This window comes from Neophocaena asiaeorientalis, unplaced genomic scaffold, assembly GCF_003031525.2.
Source record: "Neophocaena asiaeorientalis asiaeorientalis breed wild unplaced genomic scaffold, Neophocaena_asiaeorientalis_V1.1 scaffold692, whole genome shotgun sequence".
Taxonomy (NCBI): domain Eukaryota; kingdom Metazoa; phylum Chordata; class Mammalia; order Artiodactyla; family Phocoenidae; genus Neophocaena; species Neophocaena asiaeorientalis.
This window is the reverse complement of record NW_020172814.1, coordinates 587,344-606,865: the sequence shown is the minus strand read 5'-3', so window position 1 is coordinate 606,865 and position 19,522 is coordinate 587,344. Positions and strand designations below refer to the sequence as shown.

General features: G+C 45.3%; 1 protein-coding gene across 1 annotated transcript in view; it reads right to left on the bottom strand.

The window, feature by feature from the left end:
* The window catches only part of DGKI (diacylglycerol kinase iota), a 435,686-nt gene extending 417,402 nt beyond the window's left edge, over nt 1–18,284 (bottom strand). The window contains exon 1 of the mRNA XM_024741647.1: nt 17,881–18,284. Within this exon, the coding sequence (XP_024597415.1) occupies nt 17,881–18,284 (404 nt within the window). The remainder of the gene's footprint in view (nt 1–17,880) is intronic.
* Nucleotides 18,285–19,522: the final 1,238 nt, after the last annotated feature.

Genomic DNA, 19,522 nt, shown 5'->3' with positions numbered 1-19,522 from the left:
TTTTTTGCGGTACGCAGGCCTCTCACTGTTGTGGCCTCTCCCATTGTGGAGCGCAGGCTCAGCGGCCATGGCTCACGGGCCCAGCCACTCTGCGGCATGTGGGATCTTCCCGGACCGGGGCACGAACCCGTGTCCCCTGCGTCGGCAGGCGGACTCTCAACCACTGCGCCACCAGGGAAGCCCTGCAAAGATATTTTATCAGGTTTTTTTGTTTTGTATTTTTAGTTGCAAAAAATAGAAACCAACCCTGGTTAACTTAAACAAAAAGGAACTTCATTGGAAAGATGCTGGATGGTTCACAGTTCAATAGAAAGGCTGGTGATCCATGCTTGGAAAGGACAGGAACCAGGGCAGCAGGAACTGCCCTACCGGGGCACTGATAATGGAAGGGAACAAACTGGCACTCCCTTTGACAGTCCTCTAAGAGGCCAAGTCCAAAAGGGTCCGGTGTCCAAGCTCACGTCTCATGCCTTAAGGAGGAATAAGGGTGGTGAGAGGAGCCGCCTACAACAACCCCCAAAGACCTCACTGCCTTCCACGGTACAGAGCCAGGCACCGTGATGTACAATCCCACAAGACTGCACACAACAGGGTAGAGGTAATTCCCAAAAGGAAAACAGGGTATATTTATACATTTATACGAGCATACGGCCCAGAGTAATGCTTAAGGGCACTAGCCAGAGAGTTCTTTTGGCATTCGAATCCTGGCCCCAAAGCTCGCTATCTGTGAGGCCCTGAGATGTTACTCTGTGCCTGTTTCCTCTTCTGTAAAACTAAACAGCAATCACACCTACCTCATAAGGCTGTTGTAAGAATTAACAGAAATATTGTATGTAAAGCACTCAGCACAGTTCCTGGCACACACAGGAAGGCCTCATAAATGTTGCTATTATTATTGGTATTACCATTAATGATGCTGAGAGTACTCCACTGAGCACCTCCCAGATATGTTTTTTCTCAGAGACACTTAGCATCTTGCTTCTCTATGGTTTCATACCAGGCCAGGAAGTCAATTATTTTAGTCCTCTCCTCCCCGGTCCTTCTTGACTTGATTTTCCCATGTGGATAATGGGTTCCTATAACGCCAGAGATGCTTCACCAAAGCTGTTTTGAGTGATTGTAAAAAGCACACAATGAAATATATGAGAAGCACTAATTGCTGGAGAGATGCTGAAAACAGTCCTGCTACAGAACCCAACACCTCAGTGGCAATAACCGTTCACCATTTGCAAACAACGTTCATCCACGTATTATTTCTTCCGAAGATGACTTCTAGTTCCTGGAAGAGGTACTCTGCCATAAATGGGAGGGTAATGTACTGGAAGTTAAAGACCAGTTTCCAAGCATCCCATCTGCTCCCGGAAAGAGGTATTTTCTCCCAAATGGCCTGGAGAGAGGGACTAAGGGGTGATGATGTGCAGTGCACTCTTAGAAAACAACAACGTTTGCTCTCTGGAGACAAGATACTTGTCTAGATACATACAAGTTTCACCACAGTCTGTCTAAGCTAGAACAGAAATGGCGGAAACGCCTGGAAATGCAGGACCCTGAGCTCCCACACGTGGATCGTACAGCCTTCAAAATTAATGACAGGGCTTCCCTGGTGGCGCAGTGGTTGAGAGTCCGCCTGCCGATGCAGGGGACACGGGTTCGTGCCCTGGTCCGGGAAGATCCCACGTGCCGCGGAGAGGCTGGGCCCGTGAGCCACGGCCGCTGAGCCCGCGCATCCGGAGCCTGTGTTCCGCAACGGGAGAGGCCACAACAGTGAGAGGCCCGCGTACCGCAAAAAAAAAAAAAAATTAATGACAGTGCAACTAAAAAAAACAGATCACCTGCCAGCTTTGTACTCTGACATCTCCCCTTTTACACACACACTTATAGGGACATTAAATACATATTTCCCTCTAATACCCCGACCCTTCTTCCTGATAAACTCCACGGCTAGTGCTAGCCTTATACAGTACTTTCTTTTGTCTTCATTTTTTATGTTTTTATTAAAAACATTTATTCTTATTACAAATGGAATACACGGCGATTGTGGAAATTTTAGAAAATACTGAAGAGTTTAAAGCAATGAAAACCTATCATCTGACTTTTGTCTTCATTGTAAGAGCCTTGAGTTGCCTGCAAAACCTCAATACAGTGAAATCTTGGCCACAATCCAACTCCTTGGCTGCAAGCAAATTTTGCGTTATGCCGTATATTACTTCAAAAAACAGAATTCACAACTATCCGGAGTATTCCATCAAGATGTTACCGGTTCACGTCAGATACGGCCTCAAAAAACACACCTGTTCGGCAGTGCTTCCAGATCCTGAAAATTGCTGCTCACTCTTAGTCACAGAACATGGGAGTGTGGCTATTAGGTGATCAGCTACATTGAATTTTCTCCGTATATTCAACAAATGTGTTGAGGCACCTACTTCTCCTAAAATCACTGAGCCACAGGAGCATATGCTATATGGAGACATGAAATGCAGTTGCTACAAAAATGAAATGCTATTCTGGGAATACCTATGTCATTCCTTGAGCCGAATCTCCTTTACAGTGAAATGGCTGCTGTTTAGCAACGAATGCAAAGGAGGAGCCTGAAGAGTCCTCTATCTTCTTTGCTTTTCCCCCCTGTAGGAGGAGTACTAAACATCTAGCATCATGCTGGTGGTGTCACTGTACGGTTTTCATGGAAACAGAATATGAGGATGATAATCAGGTCATCATCCTCGTCAATGCGACGTGGACCTGGTATGCCAGCCAGTGGTGGATTCCAACTCTGTTCATCGTGATGAACAACAGAGAAGTTCAAGTCAGCAAAATGAACAGGACGGAAGTGTTGAGAACTCTCTTTCCAAAGAGCAGTGCGAGGAGGCAGGGCACTGAAGTGAAGGGAACGTGGGACTTCAAATCCAAAACCTAGACTAAGCCTGGCAATGCCCCGTCACTGGCATGTGAGTCTGGGGCAGGCACCTAGTGGTCATGGCTGTTTCCTGTACTGTACACGGTCTGTGAAAACAACACCTGCTCTACCACTCTACCTGTTTTGAGGGTAAAATTAGATCAATCATGTGAAAGCAATTCATAAATGGTAAAGCTCTAAAAGCACCAAACACATTTTTATTATAAGTACCTAAATTTAGTCAGTATTACCAATTTAAGAAATCTGTTTTCTTTAAAAAAATAAATTCCCTTAGATTTTGTTATAATTCTGCACTGGCTCATAGAAAGCTTCTGTTTTAATCTTTAAATAGCTTTGACGTTTATTTTTGAACTAGAGATTTATTTTGCTAAGAAATTCTGAAGGTTTTCTTCAAATGTGAAAGAATGACTCAGGTTTTTTAAATGATCCTTTGGAACTTTCTAGGTGTCTATAACTACACACACGAACATATTTATGAATTCTAAAACATGCTGTTATGGAAAAACTTATATTCCAAGTACCTGAAGCCTGAATAGGCCCTTCAGTTAAAGGAGAAAGACTCAACTCTTCTTAGAATATTTAAAAAAAAAAAAAAAGGTACCTACTATGCCATTTCAGCCACACAAAGTGCACATAAATTGTTCCTAACTTCTTCACTGGACCCCAAGTCACTGAACTATTACCTACCTCCCTTCAAGCTCTACTCTGATTACAAGAACTCATAAGGTCTTGTACTGGAGGTGGAATTGGAATCTGTGAGTACCAGGCTATAATCCCTGAAAATCATTTCCTGGCCCCAGAAAACTGGATTTATTCCCCCATTCATACAATGGAAAATTCATATAGTTTTAAAAAGAACCACCAAGGAAAGCTCAGTCTTGGCCTCCTTACAATTGCCAGTAGCAATTCACAGAGCTGAGTCTATGCTTGGACAGGGAAGGAATTCTTGTTTTCTTAGCCAATCAACCTTTGTAAAGCCAATCAACCTTTCTCTCTGTCCTGTGTTAGGACTGCCTGGGCCCACTACGATGAGACACACAGCTCTCTCCTCTCAAGGGATTTTGGTCTCATAAACTACTAGATGGTAGAAATATGGCTATTTGCACACAGGAAGTGGAAAAGGGTGAAGAAGAACCAAAGTGAAAAACTGTATTAGGGAGGCAATAAGCAAATATGGGAATAGATCTAAACTCTGCCATTTAACTGGCTTTGTGACCTCAGGCAAGTTGCTTAAAGTCTAAGCCCTAACTAATGTCCTTATCTGTAAAATGGAAACAATAATAGTTCCTACTCAATTGAGGGTTAAATGAAATACTATATATAAAATGTTTAACAGCTCTCGACACAGATTAAGCATTTCATAAAATCAGTAACTTGTAATAATTAATATTCGCACAAGTAGGTAGGTAAGTAAATTAACACTTGCAGTCCAATTTGAACCAGGAAAGGCTTTTTCCTTCTCTTAGCTGCACTTCAGAAGAACTTTGGAAGTACACAGGCTGCCTTTGCAGTCTCAGGGAACAGTCTACCAGTGGCTATTGGGAAGGGTGAGAACAGTGATGTCTGTTGCTTTTTGGCCATTGGGAGGAAAGGCAGGGTGCACTGGGAAGGTAGGTGGTCCCGTGGGTGTTCACTCTGCCCAGGAAGACCAGGCTCTGCAGCTTTTGGGGTTCAAGGTTCTTCTGCTTCCTAACTTCAGGCGCTGAAGACGGTGCTTCCACTGGAGAGAAACAAAAATACACTACAGCTTACTGATTGAGAGGGGGCCAATTTAAAAGGAAGAAACTGTTTTAAATCAGGCTGTCTTCTTAAAAACCTCTAAAGGAAGTGCTCTCTGTCTGAGAGATTTGCCTGAAACCCTGTCATGTACATAGTACAATGATAAGAACAAAGTCCTTTCCATCTGAAGAATTTTCCAGAAGTTTGTCTCCAAGTGATACACGGAACCCTTTCCAACTGCTTCCAGTTAAGCTTCCGTAAGCTCCTTTTTTAAAAAATCTTTAAACAAATTGCTTTCAAGTGTTTTTAAAACAAAAATTAATTTTTCCGTAGAATTTTGACATCTTATGTACAAAGCAATGACACATTTTAAAATGCTCTTTGGACCTTGCAAGAAGTCTTTTTTCTGGCTATTTCCCGAAGATCTACATGATACACAAAAGCAACCAAACTGCCCCATCTTTGCCTTTTGAAGGAAAAAAATGGATTCACTTCCTCAATGCTTACTTCACAGTCCTGAGCCAGTTTTATTTGCTCAACAAATATTGAATAATCTTCTAAAATTAAAAAAAAATAAAATACGTTGTTTGGTCTGGCTGAGATAACCAAGAGCACACCCCAGAAGGCTGAGCCTTCCATTTCTGAAATAATCCAGGACAGGTAGCATCTGGGAGCTTTTTTCTCTGATTGCCGGGACACTGCAGCCAGCCATTGTCTGCACATACAAAGAAGACATCATCCAGCCAGGCCAGAAGACAAATAACCTCTTTCCTGGGGTCCCTGGTGACAACTCTATTTCTAGCACCTCTGGCTTTATCTACTTGTCTATTCCTGACACTGGGAAGCTCTGAGACCCCCGTTCCCCAGCCTTCCACGTCTGGCTTCCTGCTCCCAGCCGACCAGCTGGGCTGTGGGCCGCTGCTCCCTGATTCCTCTGCTCACTGCGCCTGTCTTCTGCGACCTTGGCCTTCTGCCTGATCCGATTTCCAGAGCACTCGGAAGGAGCTTTCTCCTCTTCACATCCTCTAGTACGAGTGAACTAGTTTTTAATAAACCGTGAAAGGAAAAGTACATATTCTATACCTTAATGAATGCCAAGCCTGTAAATTAAATTTCCTAAGTGTATATCTATCTCATTTTCATATAATCTGAATAATTGTATTACTAGCTACCGACATTTGATGAATGTTCAATATCTTGAATATTAAAAAAACGGGGAGTTCCCTGGTGGCGCAGTGGTTAAGAATCCACCTGCCAGTGCAGGAGACACGGGGTCGAGCCTTGATCTGGGACGACCCCACATGCCGCAGAACAGCTAAGCCTGTGAGCCACAACTACCAAGCCCACATGCCACAACTACTGAAGTCCATGCCCCTAGAGCCCGTGCTCCACAAGAGAAGCCACCACAATGAGAAGCCTGTGCACCGCAACGAAGAGTAGCCCCCGCTCACCGCGACTAGAGAAAGCCCGCGCGCAGCAACGAAGACCCGACGCAGCCAAAAATAATAAATAAATAAATAAATTTATAAAAAAAGAATAAAAAAACAAAATCTGCTCCTTAACTGGGCTTAAGTACGGATGATACCACCCTAACAAACACACTCACAGCACTTACTTTGTGACAGGGAGCATTATCAGTGTCAACCTTCAAACAATCATACAAGGTAGGTACTATTGTCATTACCATGAGACAGGGAAACTAAGGCACAGAGGTGCTAAGTAACTTGCCCATGGTCCCACAGCAGGCAGAGGTGGAGAACTGAGCCCAAGAGGTAGGGCTCCAGAGCCGGGGTCCTTAGCCACTACTCCACTCTGCTCTCATAGAATTGAAGAGTAAGAATGGTAAGATTGATTGTGGTTTGATTATTACTGTTTTAAGCTTTGAATGTTTTCCCCTCCATCCAACAAAAGCCAGACCGTTAATATTATAGCTTAACTTAGAATTGGCTCCTTATTTATGAGTCTGAAAATCTGAAGGCCATTCTCCACTTGAGCAAAACCCATGGACGTTAGGCCCAAGAACTCTCCAAGTCCCCCTCTAAAAGCCGCTGCCTTTCAAAAACGGTAGTTGCTCCATTTCAAAGGCTCACAAAACCTCAGGGCTGGAAGGAAAAAACATTAAAATTAATCTGCAAAGAGCCTTCTTCCCACCTCTACCCAACCACAGCTCCCTCCCTCAGCCAATGCACACAGCCCTGATGGGTTGATTTTTTCTAAAATTACCCACACAGTGCTCATGCCACCTCTCTGAACCCTACGGATGTCAGGAAACTCATCAGCCATTCTTCAGGTGCTTTTTATGTTACGTGAATAAAAAGTAGCTGGCACATTTGCAAAGACTTCGTTATTAAACAAGTTAAAAACAAAACAAAGGTTTAGTTTAGAGTCACGAAGTTGACTGAGGAATTCTTCCTAAAATAGCTTTTCCACAGCAGTCAGTCAGGTGAGTCGGAAGGAGAGAATGAGTGAAGTAACAATACGGAACAGAGGTCACGGGGGTAACCTCTGTGTGGCTGGACCACGGTCAGGGCAGATTCCGGGAACACAGGGCAGCCATCTTTCTGCACGTGCTAAGTTCTACTCACAGAAGGACAAGTCAACAGAACATTCCCTGAGGAGAAAATCAATGATGCCCCTTGGAAAGGATGAGACAGACAGAGAGCTGGAGAGCTAATTAGTGCTACTCAGAAGGCAAATGAAGGCCTTTTCTTTGACAAGCTGCAAACAGCTGGTTAAGCAAGAGATGTTGCCACCCCTCTCCAGCCTCCAACAGCTGGCCAAATGGCTGGCGCAGGTACTCACACAGGAAGTTGTAAACAGAAACAGTCCTGGGCCGCTGGACAAAGTGTAAATGAGAGAAAGGCAGACCTTTCTCTGAGTAAAAAGGAAAAATCACAGCTGAGATGGACAGGGAACGCATAACATAGTAGTTTATTTAAAGAAGGCAATTAAATTCATTCATTCAATAAATATTTATCCAACACCTACTGAGCAATAAGAACAGGATTCAGAGATTCAAATGATAAGGTGCAGTTTTTGTCCTCCAAGGAGCTAACAACTTAGCAGGGAAGCATACGACATTTAAAGTTAACTCTGCAAGGCACTGTGCTGAGTTCTCTACCTAAAGTAACTCATTTAATCCTAACAAACCTCTAAGAGAGGTATCACTATTACCATGTGAGCCTCAAGGGTGACATAACATTCCCGAGATCCGCTAGAACGTGCCAGGTTCAAATCCTAGTCTAATTCCCAGGAGATAAAATTACAATTCAGTCCTAACACAGCTGTTTAAGAGCATCATGTGAGGACAGGAGAGGACCAACCACCTACCACAAAAAGTGGACCCTTTTGAGTTCAAGCCTAAGGAGGAGTTTGCCGGATGAACAAGCCAGGGATGAGTTATGGGAGCGTTATGGGCAAACAGACCTAACTTGGCGTTTTTCTTTCTTTAATCTTCTATATTGCAAGGGTTTGTTATGCCTTGTAACAGGCCCAACATTCCAGCCAGTTCAAACAATTCCAACCACCTCCAACCATTTGAAATTTGCCCATTTTTATAGTGATTTCAAGCAAATTCAACTTCAAAGAAACATAAAAAGCCTAACGACTTTTTTTTTTTTTTTTTTTTTGCGGTACGCGGGCCTCACACTGTTGTGGCCTCTCCCGTTGCAGAGCACAGGCTCCGGACGCGCAGGCTCAGCAGTCATGGCTCACAGGCCCAGCCGCTCCGCGGCACGTGGGATCTTCCCAGACTGGGGCACGAACCCGTGTCCCCTACAACAGCAGGTGGACTCTCAACCACTGCGCCACCAGGGAAGACCACAGCGTAGATTTTGCTTTGCTCCTTACCTTCTTCCCCGAGCTATCCATTCATATACCACCATTAATGCAGTAACTACTGTCCTAAAATGACAATTACAGGGTCTCAGAAAAAATAATTAGGATCAATGTTACCAATATAACACTGCATAAGAAAGCAAATGTCACAGTCCAACATGTAGGCAACGGTCCTGCCACATGTTTCCAGTCTCAGAGTGAGGGCTTCTGAACCCACTTCAAGGACACCTCGAGGTTGGGTAAGGAATGTGTATCCCAGATCCCAGTCCAGAAAAGCCTGGAAGGTGCAGCTAGCCTGGGCCCTCACTAGGAGTCCTCATTTTCTCAGATTAGAAAGTAGAGTTCCAAAGAGCTAGTTCTAGTCTAACTGAATCTGACCCTATGAGGCAATGCTGCTGTTGCCACAGCAGAAATGAACACCAACAAATCTCCCATCAACTTCATCATCCCTTGATGCCACAGAACACAGTGCTGTCACTCTCCCATGTGAAAACCGAGCCTCTAAAAGATCAATTAGAACAGATTAAGGACTCTGGACAGTAGTTCGAGTGCAATCTTGCCTGGGGTGTGTCTTGATGGAGAAAGTGTACACTTAGCCAAGTCCTAAGTAATTACTGAGGAAGGAAACAGTAAACTGGAACCAAGTTTTGGGTTTTTTTTTTAACATCTTTATTGGAGTATAATTGCTTTACAATGGTGTGTTAGTTTCTGCTTTATAACAAAGTGAATCAGCTATACGTATACATATATCCCCATATCCCCTCCCTCTTGAGGCTCCCTCCCACCCTCCCTATCCCACCCCTCTAGGTGGTCACAAAGCACCGAGCTGATCTCCCTGTGCTGTGTGGCTGCTTCTCATTAGTTATCTATTTTACATTTGGTAGTGTCTATATGCCCATGCCACTCTCTCACTTTGTTCCAGCTTAGCCTTCCCCCCCACCGTGTCCTCAAGTCCATTCTCTACGTCTGCATCTTTATTCCTGTCCTGCCCCTAGGTTCATCAGAACCATTTCTTTCTTTTAGATTCCATTCATATGTGTTAGCATACAGTATTTGGTTTTCTCTTTCTGACTTACTTCACTCTGTATGACAGACTCTAGGTCTATCCACTTCACTACAGATAACTCAATTTCATTTCTTTTTATGTCTGAGTAATATTTCATTGTATATATGTGCCACATCTTCTTTATCCATTCATCCGATGATGGACACTTAGGTTGCTTCCATGTCCTGGCTATTGTAAATAGTGATGCAATGAACATTGTGGTACATGACTCTTTTTGAATTATGGTTTTCTCAGGGTATATGCCCAGTAGTGGGATTGCTGGGTCATATGGTAGTTCTATTTTTAGTTTTTTAAGGAACCTCCATACTGTTCTCCATAGTGGCTGTATCAATTTACATTCCCACCAACAGTGCAAGTGGGTTACCTTTTCTCCACACCCTCTCCAGCATTTGTTGTTTGTAGATTTTTTGATGATGGCCATTCTGACTGGTGTGAGGTGATACCTCATTGTAGTTTTGATTTGCGTTTCTCTAATAATTAGTGATGTTGAGCATGCTTTCATAGGTATGTTGGTGATCTGTATATCTTCTACGGAGAAATGTCTATGTAGGTCTTCTACCCATTTTTGGATTGGGTTGTTTACTTTTTGATATTGAGCTGCATGAGCTGCTTGCATATGTTGGAGATTAATCCTTTTTCACTTGCTTCGTCTGCAAATATTTTCTCCCATTCTGAGGGTTGTCTTTTCATCTTGTTTATGGTTTTGGTTAATATGATGTATCACGTTGATTGATTTGCGTATATTAAAGAATCCTTGCATTTCTGGAATAAACCCCACTTGATCATGGTGTATGATCCTTTTAATGTGCTGTTGGATTCTGTTTGCTAGTATTTTGTTGAGGATTTTTGCATCTATGTTCATCAGTGATATTGGTCTGTAGTTTTCATTTTTTGTGACATCTTTGTCTGGTTTTGGTATCAGGGTGATGGTGGCCTTGTAGAATGAGTTTGGGAGTGTTCCTCCCTCTGCTATATTTTGGAAGAGTTTGAGAGGATGGGTGTTAGCTCTGCTCTAAATGTTTGATAGAATTCACCTGTGAAGCCATCTGGTCTTGAGCTTTTGTTTCTTGGAAGATTTTTAAACACAGTTTCAATTTCAGTGCTTGTGACTGGTCTGTTTATATTTTCTATTTCTTCCTGTTCAGTCTTGGAAGGTTGTGCTTTTCTAAGAATTTGTCCATTTCTTCCAGGTTGTCCATTTTATTGGCATATAGTTGCTTACAGTAATCTCTCCAGATCCTTTGTATTTCTGCAGTGGCAGGTGTTACTTCTCCTTTTTCATTTCTAATTTTGTTGATTCGAGTCTTCTCCCTTTTTTTCTTGATGAGTGTGGCTATGGTTTATCAATTTTGTTTATATTCTCAAAGAACCAGCTTTTAGTTTTATTGATCTGTGCTATCGTTTCCTTCATTTCTTTTTCATTTATTTCTGATCTAATCTTTATAATTTATTTCTTTCTGCTAACTGTGGGGTTTTTGTTGTTCTTCTTCTTTCTCTCATTGCTTTAGGTGTAAGGTTAGGTTATTTATTTGAGATTTTTCTTGCTTCTTGAGGTAGGATTGTATTCCTATAAACTTCCCTCTTAGAAGTGCTTTTGCTGCATCCCATAGGTTTTGGGTCATTGTGTTTTCAATGTCATTTGTTTCTAGGTATGTTTTTATTTCCTCTTTGATTTCTTCAGTGATCTCTTGGTTATTTAGTAGTGTATTGTTTAGCCTCTATGTATTTGTATTTTTTACATTTTTTTGTCCTGTAATTGATATATAGTCTCATAACGTTGTGGTCGGAAATGATACTTGATACGATTTCAATTTCTTAAATTTACGAAGGCTTCATTTGTGACCCAAGATGTGGTTTATCCTGGGGAATGTTCCATAAGCACTTGAGAAGAAAGTGTATTCTGTTGTTTTTGGAATGGAATGTCCCTATAAATACCAATTAAGTCCATCTTCTCTAATGTGTCATTTAAACCTTATATTTCCTTACTTACTTTCATTTTGGATGATCTGTCCATTGGTAAAAGTGGGATGTTAAAGTCCCCTACTATTATTGTGTTACTGTCAATTTCCCCTTTTATGGCTGTTAGCATTTGCCTTATGTATCGAGGTGCTCCTATGTTGGGTGCATAAATATTTACAATTGTTATATCTCCTTCTTGGATTGATCCCTTGATCATTATTTAGTGTCCTTCTTTGTCTCCTGTAATAGTCTTTATTTTAAAGTCTATTTTGTCTGATATAGAATTGCTACTCCAGCTTTCTTTTGATTTCCATTTGCATGGAATATCTTTTTCCATCCCCTCACTATCAGTCTGTATGTGTCTCTAGGTCTGAAGTGGGTCTCTTGTAGACAGCCTATGTATGGGTCTTGTTTTTGTATCCATTCAGCCAATCTATGTCTTTTGGTTGGAGCATTTAATCCATTTACATTTAAGGTGGTTATCGATACGTATGTTCCTATTACCATTTTCTTAATTGTTTTGGGTTTGTTTTTGTAGGTCTTTTCCTTCTCTTGTATTTCCTGCCTAGAGAAGTTCCTTTAGTGTTTGCTATAAAGCTGATTTAGTGGTGTTTATTTCCTCTTCATTTGTTTGGTCTGGTGGGTTTTTACCTTGCTCTTTCATCTGCTGCATATTTCTTTGCCCTCTCATTTTGTTTAACTTACTGTGTTTGGGGTCTCCTTTTCACAGGCTGCAGATTCGTAGTTCCCATTGTCTTTGGTGTCTTACCCCAGTGGGTGAGGTTGGTTCAGTGGCTTGTGTAGGCTTCCTGGTGGAGGGGACTGGTGCCTGTGTTCTGGTGGGTGGGGCTGGATGTTGTCTTTCTGGTGGACAGTGCCACATCCGGTGGTGTGTTTTGGGGTGTCTGTGAACTTAGTATGATTTTAGGCAGCCTCTTTGCTAATGGGTGGGGTTGTGTTCCTGTCTTGCTCGTTGTTTGGCACGGGCCATCCAGCACTGGAGCTTGCTGGCCATTGGGCGGAGCTGGGTGTTAGCATTGAGACAGAGATCTCTGGGAGAGCTCTCACTGACTGATATTATGTGGGGCCAGGAGGTCTCTGGTGGACCAGTGTCCTGAACTCAGCTCTCCCACCTCAGAGGCTCAGGCCTGACACCCAGCTGGAGCACCAAGACCCTATCAGCCACATGGCCAGTTATGTGGGGATTTTCTTGCCTTTTGGGAAGTCTGAGGTCTTCTGCCAATGTTCAGTAGCTGTTCTGTAGGAGCTGTTCCACACGTAGATGTATTTTTGATGTATTTGTGGGTAGGAAGGTGATCTGTACGTCTTACTCCTCCGCCATCTTGAAGGTCTCCCTTCAATAGGAGACGCCACTGAAGATGCCAACCTCCACAAGAGCTAGAGGTGCAGAGGCATTTTTTTCAGAGGGTTTGCAGCTTGCTTTTTGTTTTCTTTTCCTTTGTGCTTTGTCTAGTTTCACTTGTTCACAAGGTGCTTCATGCAGAGGCCTCACACCCAGCACTTTAGATCACAGTGCCTAGTAAGAAACGGCTGCGCTGACACCTCCAAAAGCTAAATTTTTCAAAACCTCCTTTCCCCAGCTCAGTGTGAAGGAAGGTCTTCTCCAGGCACATGCCACCAAGAAGGCAGGGCTCCCTTTCCACCTTGCTCCCCATCCAGGGATATGGTTTCACCCAGGGAGGGGGTGGCCACCAGCACTTCTCATTTCCAGCCCGCAGCTCTGTCTTCCAGAAGCACTATTCCAGGCAGGCTTGGACAAGAGAGCCTGTCTTCTTTCCTCAACTCAACTCCCATTCACAGAGAGGAAACTCTAGTCCAGGGGCAGTAGGTAGAGAATCTAGAACGAAGGTTTTAATCTGATCCTGAAGTCTCTGAATATCAAACAAATGTGTAAAGAGCAGACAAAAAAATTCAAAAATAAAATAAAAGTATTTACAAAGGAGGATGCTTCATACTGATATTCAGGAAAAGAAAACTTCCCCCCATACAATATTGATTCTCATACAAGGAAGAACAATGTCCATGCTCTCCTACTTGGCTTTCAACATTCCAATAGTCTTTCCTAAAAATCACAAACTTGTGTTGCAGGATAATACTCAAAATGGAAATACTTTGTTCTTATCAACCTGTAAAGAGTGATAGACCCTTTTTTACCTTGCAGCATAATCTAAGAAGTAAAAGCTCCTTGCTGCTACTTTTATCTCATACCAAAATCTCCCTTTCAGGAAGGTCTGGTATTACCATCCTGGTTTATAAGTAGAGAAACTGAAGCACAGGCATTACTATCTCATAAGTAATGGTAACTGTCCAGTCCTCCTTACAAACAAAATCACACTTCAATATTTATTCTGTGCTGCTCAAAGAGGTACAGACAGGCCAGCTCTTCCCTGGATCTAGGTTCACCTACACAACTCCTGTGTAGTTTTTATTAAAAGGCATATAGGGCTTCCCTGGTGGCGCAGTGGTTGAGAGTCTGCCTGCCGATGCAGGGGACACGGGTTCGTGCCCCGGTCTGGGAAGATCCCACATGCCGCGGAGTCTGCGTGTCTGGAGCCTGTGCTCTGCAACGGGAGAGGCCACAACAGTGAGAGGCCCGCGTACCGCAAAAAAAAAAAAAAAAAAAAAGGCATATAAAATTCTAACCTGGGTATCTTCACAGAGATGGCAGGTGTCATGCAGGTGGTTTTGTTCTCAGAAGCAAAAGCAATATATTTTCTGGTGATCATGAATTTATATTCATTTCTATCTCAGAAAGAGTAGAGGAGTTACTTAAAATTATATGGCCAAAGGGACACAGTCCAAAGAAAAGTGTATACAAGAGATAATAAATAATGACCTGTGATATATTACGGAAGAGATCAAAGAACAGCTTATGCTGCACACCCCCCTGCAAACACAGATACCCAAGGGAAGAGTTCGAGTCAGAAGTGAATGGTTAGGGAAGCATGATGGGGTGTAAAGAGAATGTCATTTAGAGTCAGATCTGGGTTTAAAGCTGCCTCTTACCCAAGGTCTAAGCCTCAGGTCCATTTATTTATAAAATGGAAATAACCATAATCACGTCATAAAACTGTCACTGAATAGTAAATAAGATATAACATGCAAGAATACTTAGCGCAGTGCCTGTATACAGAAGACAGTGAACATCAGCTACCTTCTCCTTCCCCTCCCCTGCGTGTTTCTAAATGATTTTTTTTTTAATTTTACTGACTTTAATGGGAATTCTTACAGTGGTTAAAAAAAAACAGTTCCTACACATTACATAGTCATCGGCACATATGTATCTGTTGCAGCACCATAATTTGCAAAGAAAAAGGAAGTAGTAATTTTAAGAGAAAAGTACCAGCTCACTTGCACTGCCTTCTAAAACCTTCAGCTTTACTATCTACGGAGACTATTTGCTCTAGGGGAGCAGAACCTGAAATAAAGGAAATATTCTCATGAGAAAAATGGTTCCCCAAAAAAGAAAGAGAAGATAATGAGGGGAAATCGAGGGGTATATAAAGGAGTTTATTTTACTTAACAAAGTAAAAGTCGAGCAAAATGAATAATCTGCCTCCAGAAATGGTTATTTAAAGGTTTTCTGTAAAGGGCTCTGGTTCCTAAAAAGACAGGAGTCATTGCATATGCCCACCCACTCCTCATTTATTTTTAAACCCTAGCTTATATGTTCCTTAGCAACAGAAGGAGCAGATGAGACCCCCACACACACACGCACTCGCACACCATCTCCCCCAGCCCCCTTCTTCTCTCCTGTCAAGTGTCATTCCGCAAATACCCGTGTTCTTCAAAAGATTTTTTTGACCACCTGCAGATCTCTCTTCTTCCCCACCTCAAATGATCCCCCTTACACAGCAGCCATACTTCACACCCTAACTCAACCCCTTCACTTAGATTCCATTCTGTGAGGTCTTCCTGACCCCTCTCCATCAACTTCCACCAGAAGACATCCTCAGGTGCCCCCCAGAAGTGAGGGGATGTGGTCCTCACTGAGAAGCCAATGCCCAGCTCCAGCCAAAGCTGCTCTTTTCTTTCAGACCATTCCTTAACCCACCAGCGAAATGGCCAGGCCCAGCTACAACTGAGTCCAACATAAATGGCTCCCTGGTGAATGGGTAGGCCATTCACCATGACTCTAAAAAAATCATCATCATCATCAAAATGGAGACACTCTCCAGGTTACCCAGGACAAACACGTGCCAGATGAAATGCCTACCTTCTGCTGTCTTTGCTCTGACTTTGGGACTGCCTGGCCTTGTTTGGCTGGGCATGGCTTATGAGTTCAAAGATCACTTGTTCAGCCTTTGGAAACAAGGAGCAGAGCAGCAATCCTCAGATATCAGTGTGCTTATGCATTGCCTGAGGAGACTGTTAAAAATTCCTACCCACAGAGAGTTTGATTTTGTAAGTGTGGGGTGGTGGGCATTTTTAACCAGCCACCTGAGGTGATGCTGTTGCAGGAGCCTTCCTGAATTGGGGACTGTAAAGCTTTATTTAAAAGGAAATGATGTTCACAAAGTGGGACCCACCTCTGTGGATTGTAAGGCAGATGCGGTGTTATCCTTTTGCTAGAAAAACACCGCGTCTCTGGGTCCATGTCTATGTTTGCGTGTGCACACCCTTACACATGCATGTGTGAGCATGCAACCCAGAAAGCCATGGCCTCACAGAGTACTCATTTCCAAGAGAGAGGCTCAGGGAATGACCCCTGCCAAGAAGCAGCTGAAATGATTACCCTTGCAAACTCTGGCTTTGTAGCCCTACCCAGTGAGGTGTCACGATGATGAACACCAACGACACAGGAACGATTCTGGGCCCAGGAGCCCAGACCCACAATGTGCTCTGCATTATCAACCGTCCCTTCCAACTCGCAGTTCCTAAATTAGGCTGAATGTAGCCCCTGGTCCCCTAAGGGCCAGACAGGCCATGATAGCTAAGAAGTAGAACTGCCTGTGTCCTAGCATACCTCCCTAGAGCTACCTCACTCTCCACCACGTGTCTATTTTTAGAAACCAAAAATATAAAGAGAAAGATCCATTTCATCCTGATCTACATGAGTAACTAAGAAAGCAAGTCAGGTGGGAAACTCCCTCAATGCACAGTGAACAAAATGCACATGGGGGATGAGGGAGTAACAACCTCCCCAGGAAGGCCGTTTCGGAGTCGTCAGGAGCCAACACTGAGACACAGAGCACATGCCCTAGTGACCGGGGCCTCCAGTCCAGGCAATGCCAATGGGGATCCCGGTGATTCACACACATGCTCCCAGAAATACAACACACACCCTCACAAACCCACACACCTCTGTCATCTGCTTTTGCTTACATAACACCACATGGTGTGACAGGCTTAAAACTTTATAAGCACTTCTGGAAAGGACTGCTAACTTAAAATGAGGAGGGTCACAAGGATGCTTTTACTGACCCCTTTTCAAGAAATACTCCAGGGCCAAGGAAGTGCACATCTTTCTAATTCTATGCTTGTTTATCACCTCAACTTTTAAAATTAACAAGCAGTAAGGGTCTCCAAAACTCTCCAAATCTATCAATATCTTTATTCTTGCCTTAAGGTGGGGGGCAGGGGGGAGGAGAGAACCTACTGGATCCTCATTTCTCATTCGTGAATCCTGACACAATTTGGGGTAGTCTTTTGGCATCATTCGGTGGCCATTTACCCCACACTGTCCTTGTCTTGTAAATACACCCATCCTAGGGGCAAGCACGGCCCCATTCTCTCCCCCATCCCTTGCTCGCCAGCAGGCTTCCCAAGTCGTCCTTCTGGGCACACCCAGGAGAGAGGGAGAGACCACGTGTACGTGTGACCCTCCGGAACCAGTTGCATATCTACAGACACAGATTCACAACGACTCTTCCTTAATGGGATATTTCAATGCAGGTTCAACTTCCATAAGGATTTCTCTTCAGGATAGAACGCTGTTCTTTTCTGCCTGTCCGTGATCTCAAGTATCAAGTTAGTGCCAAAGGTTCACCCAGTAAAATCGGCAAGGTAGGGGGAGTGGTTGAAGATGACCCCGGCGTAGGGACAACTTTGAGGACTTCTCTCAAGAAAACCTGGCATATGTGTGTGTGCACCCCGCTCACACACACACACATCAGTCTTCTCTCCAGTTCCGGGGGGGGGGGAAACCTGGCGCACGTAGCTTCCCTCCAGCCCAGAAGGATGGGATGAGAAGTGAACACATAGCCCAGAAGGGGGAGGGAGAAGGAAAGAGAGAGAGGGAGGGAGGCAGAGAGAGAGGGCGCCAGGTGTCCCCAAGTCCGAGGAAGCGCCTTTCGGGGGCGCAGAGAGGGTCTCGCGCCCCGCGGCGGCACCTGCCTCCCAGCTGCCGGGCTCGCGTTCCTACCTGTAAGAGACCTGCTTCCGGAAAGTTAAGTTCCGCAGCTTCTCCTCCAGCGCCTCGTCCTTCTCTTTCGGGCCGGCGGCCCCGGGCTCTTCCAGGGCAGCGGCCCCAGCCGCCGCCGCTGCCCCCGCGCCCCTCGGGTCCGCACCGCCCTCGGCGCCCAGGCAGCAGCTCCCGGCGCCGCTTCCGCTGCTGCTGCTGCCGCCCGTTGCCCCCTTCTCCTCTGCCGCCGAGGAGCTGGGGTTCATGGCGACCGCTCCGGCGGCCGCGGAGGGAGCCGAGGCGGCGCCGCTGCGGAAGCCGGACAGACGAACAGCGCTGACGGCGGCCGCCACCGCCGGAGAGCGAACAGGTCTGCGCGCCGCTGGCAGGGGCGGCAAATGGCAGCCCCTTCCCGCAGCATCCATCCGCGGCGGCCCCGCACCGGGGCATTGTGGGAAACTCCGTGCCTCCACTCCCCCTCCCCGACCAATCAGAGGCCACCTCCCTCCGCCTGCCCCTCCCTCCCCGCTGCAAACCCGCGCCCTCCCGCCCCCCTGGCCTTTTCCTAAATCGGGGGCACCGGCCAGGGCCGAACCTGAACTCTGCCCTGAGGCGTCGGGTCGCCGGAGAGATGGACAGAGGGCAGGTGATGAGGAGGCGCTGGGCTGGGGGCGCGCGGACACTGGCAGCAAGAGAGGAGAGCTCCGAAGGGAAATTCGGAGCACAGCGTGCCGCACCCCGGTTAAGACACGAGGAAGCGGAGACCGGGAAGGGAGAGGTGCCCTGCCCAGGCAGCCGGCCCGGGAGCGGTAGCGCCCACCTTGGTCCCCGTCCCCTGATGCCTGATGTCCGGGGCGGCATTCTCCCCACCGCCGCTACCCGACCGTGCAGAGCCGGAGCCTGGCAGAAGCCTCTCTACGTGGGAAACCTCGGGGGGAATGCAGCGGGCGCGTGGTCGGGGCGAACCTGGGAGAGAATTCGTGAGCAGGGTAAATTAAGGGATGAGGAGGAGGTCCAGTTTAAGATGCAGGCGAAGCGCCTACCTCGTCTCGCAGGGCGAGGTCTGGGACCCTTTCATCCCTGAATCCCCCAGCCCAGAGCCTTCCTTACACATAGAAAGATCTTCCTGAACAGCTGTTCATAGATTGAATCGGATCACAGGCCCCTCAGAGAAGCAGAAAGACTGAGAGAATCCAGGAGGCAAAGTGAGGACGTGAGCGCTGGGCGCTGCGGCGGCAGAGCGGAAAGGAAAGGAAGGGCCCGCTCGAGGAGGGGCTTCCAACCTCTGCGGACCCCGCTGCCGACACAAAGCCAAGCTTGACGTCTCTGCAGATTTAATTGTCTACCGGTCTCTTGTTTTTGTTTCTAAGGTTACTGAAAACTCTATGAGGTTTGAATGCTGTGCAACAAAGTGTGTGAGACAGTTTTCCAAATTAGGAATTTTCACGCAAGAATCAGTGCTGTCAACAAACACGAGAAAGATTTATACTGAAGGCTAAGTGTAGTAACCAAAATCCATACGTATTCAATACATGGACAGGCAATGAGAGAACCAGACCAGGGAAGAATTTCAGGTCGGTGTCCCCGCCGCTTTATTTTCTCACGACTAGAATTAGGAGATTGAATAAGATACCTCAGAGCTCTCTCAACTCCCTCATTCTGT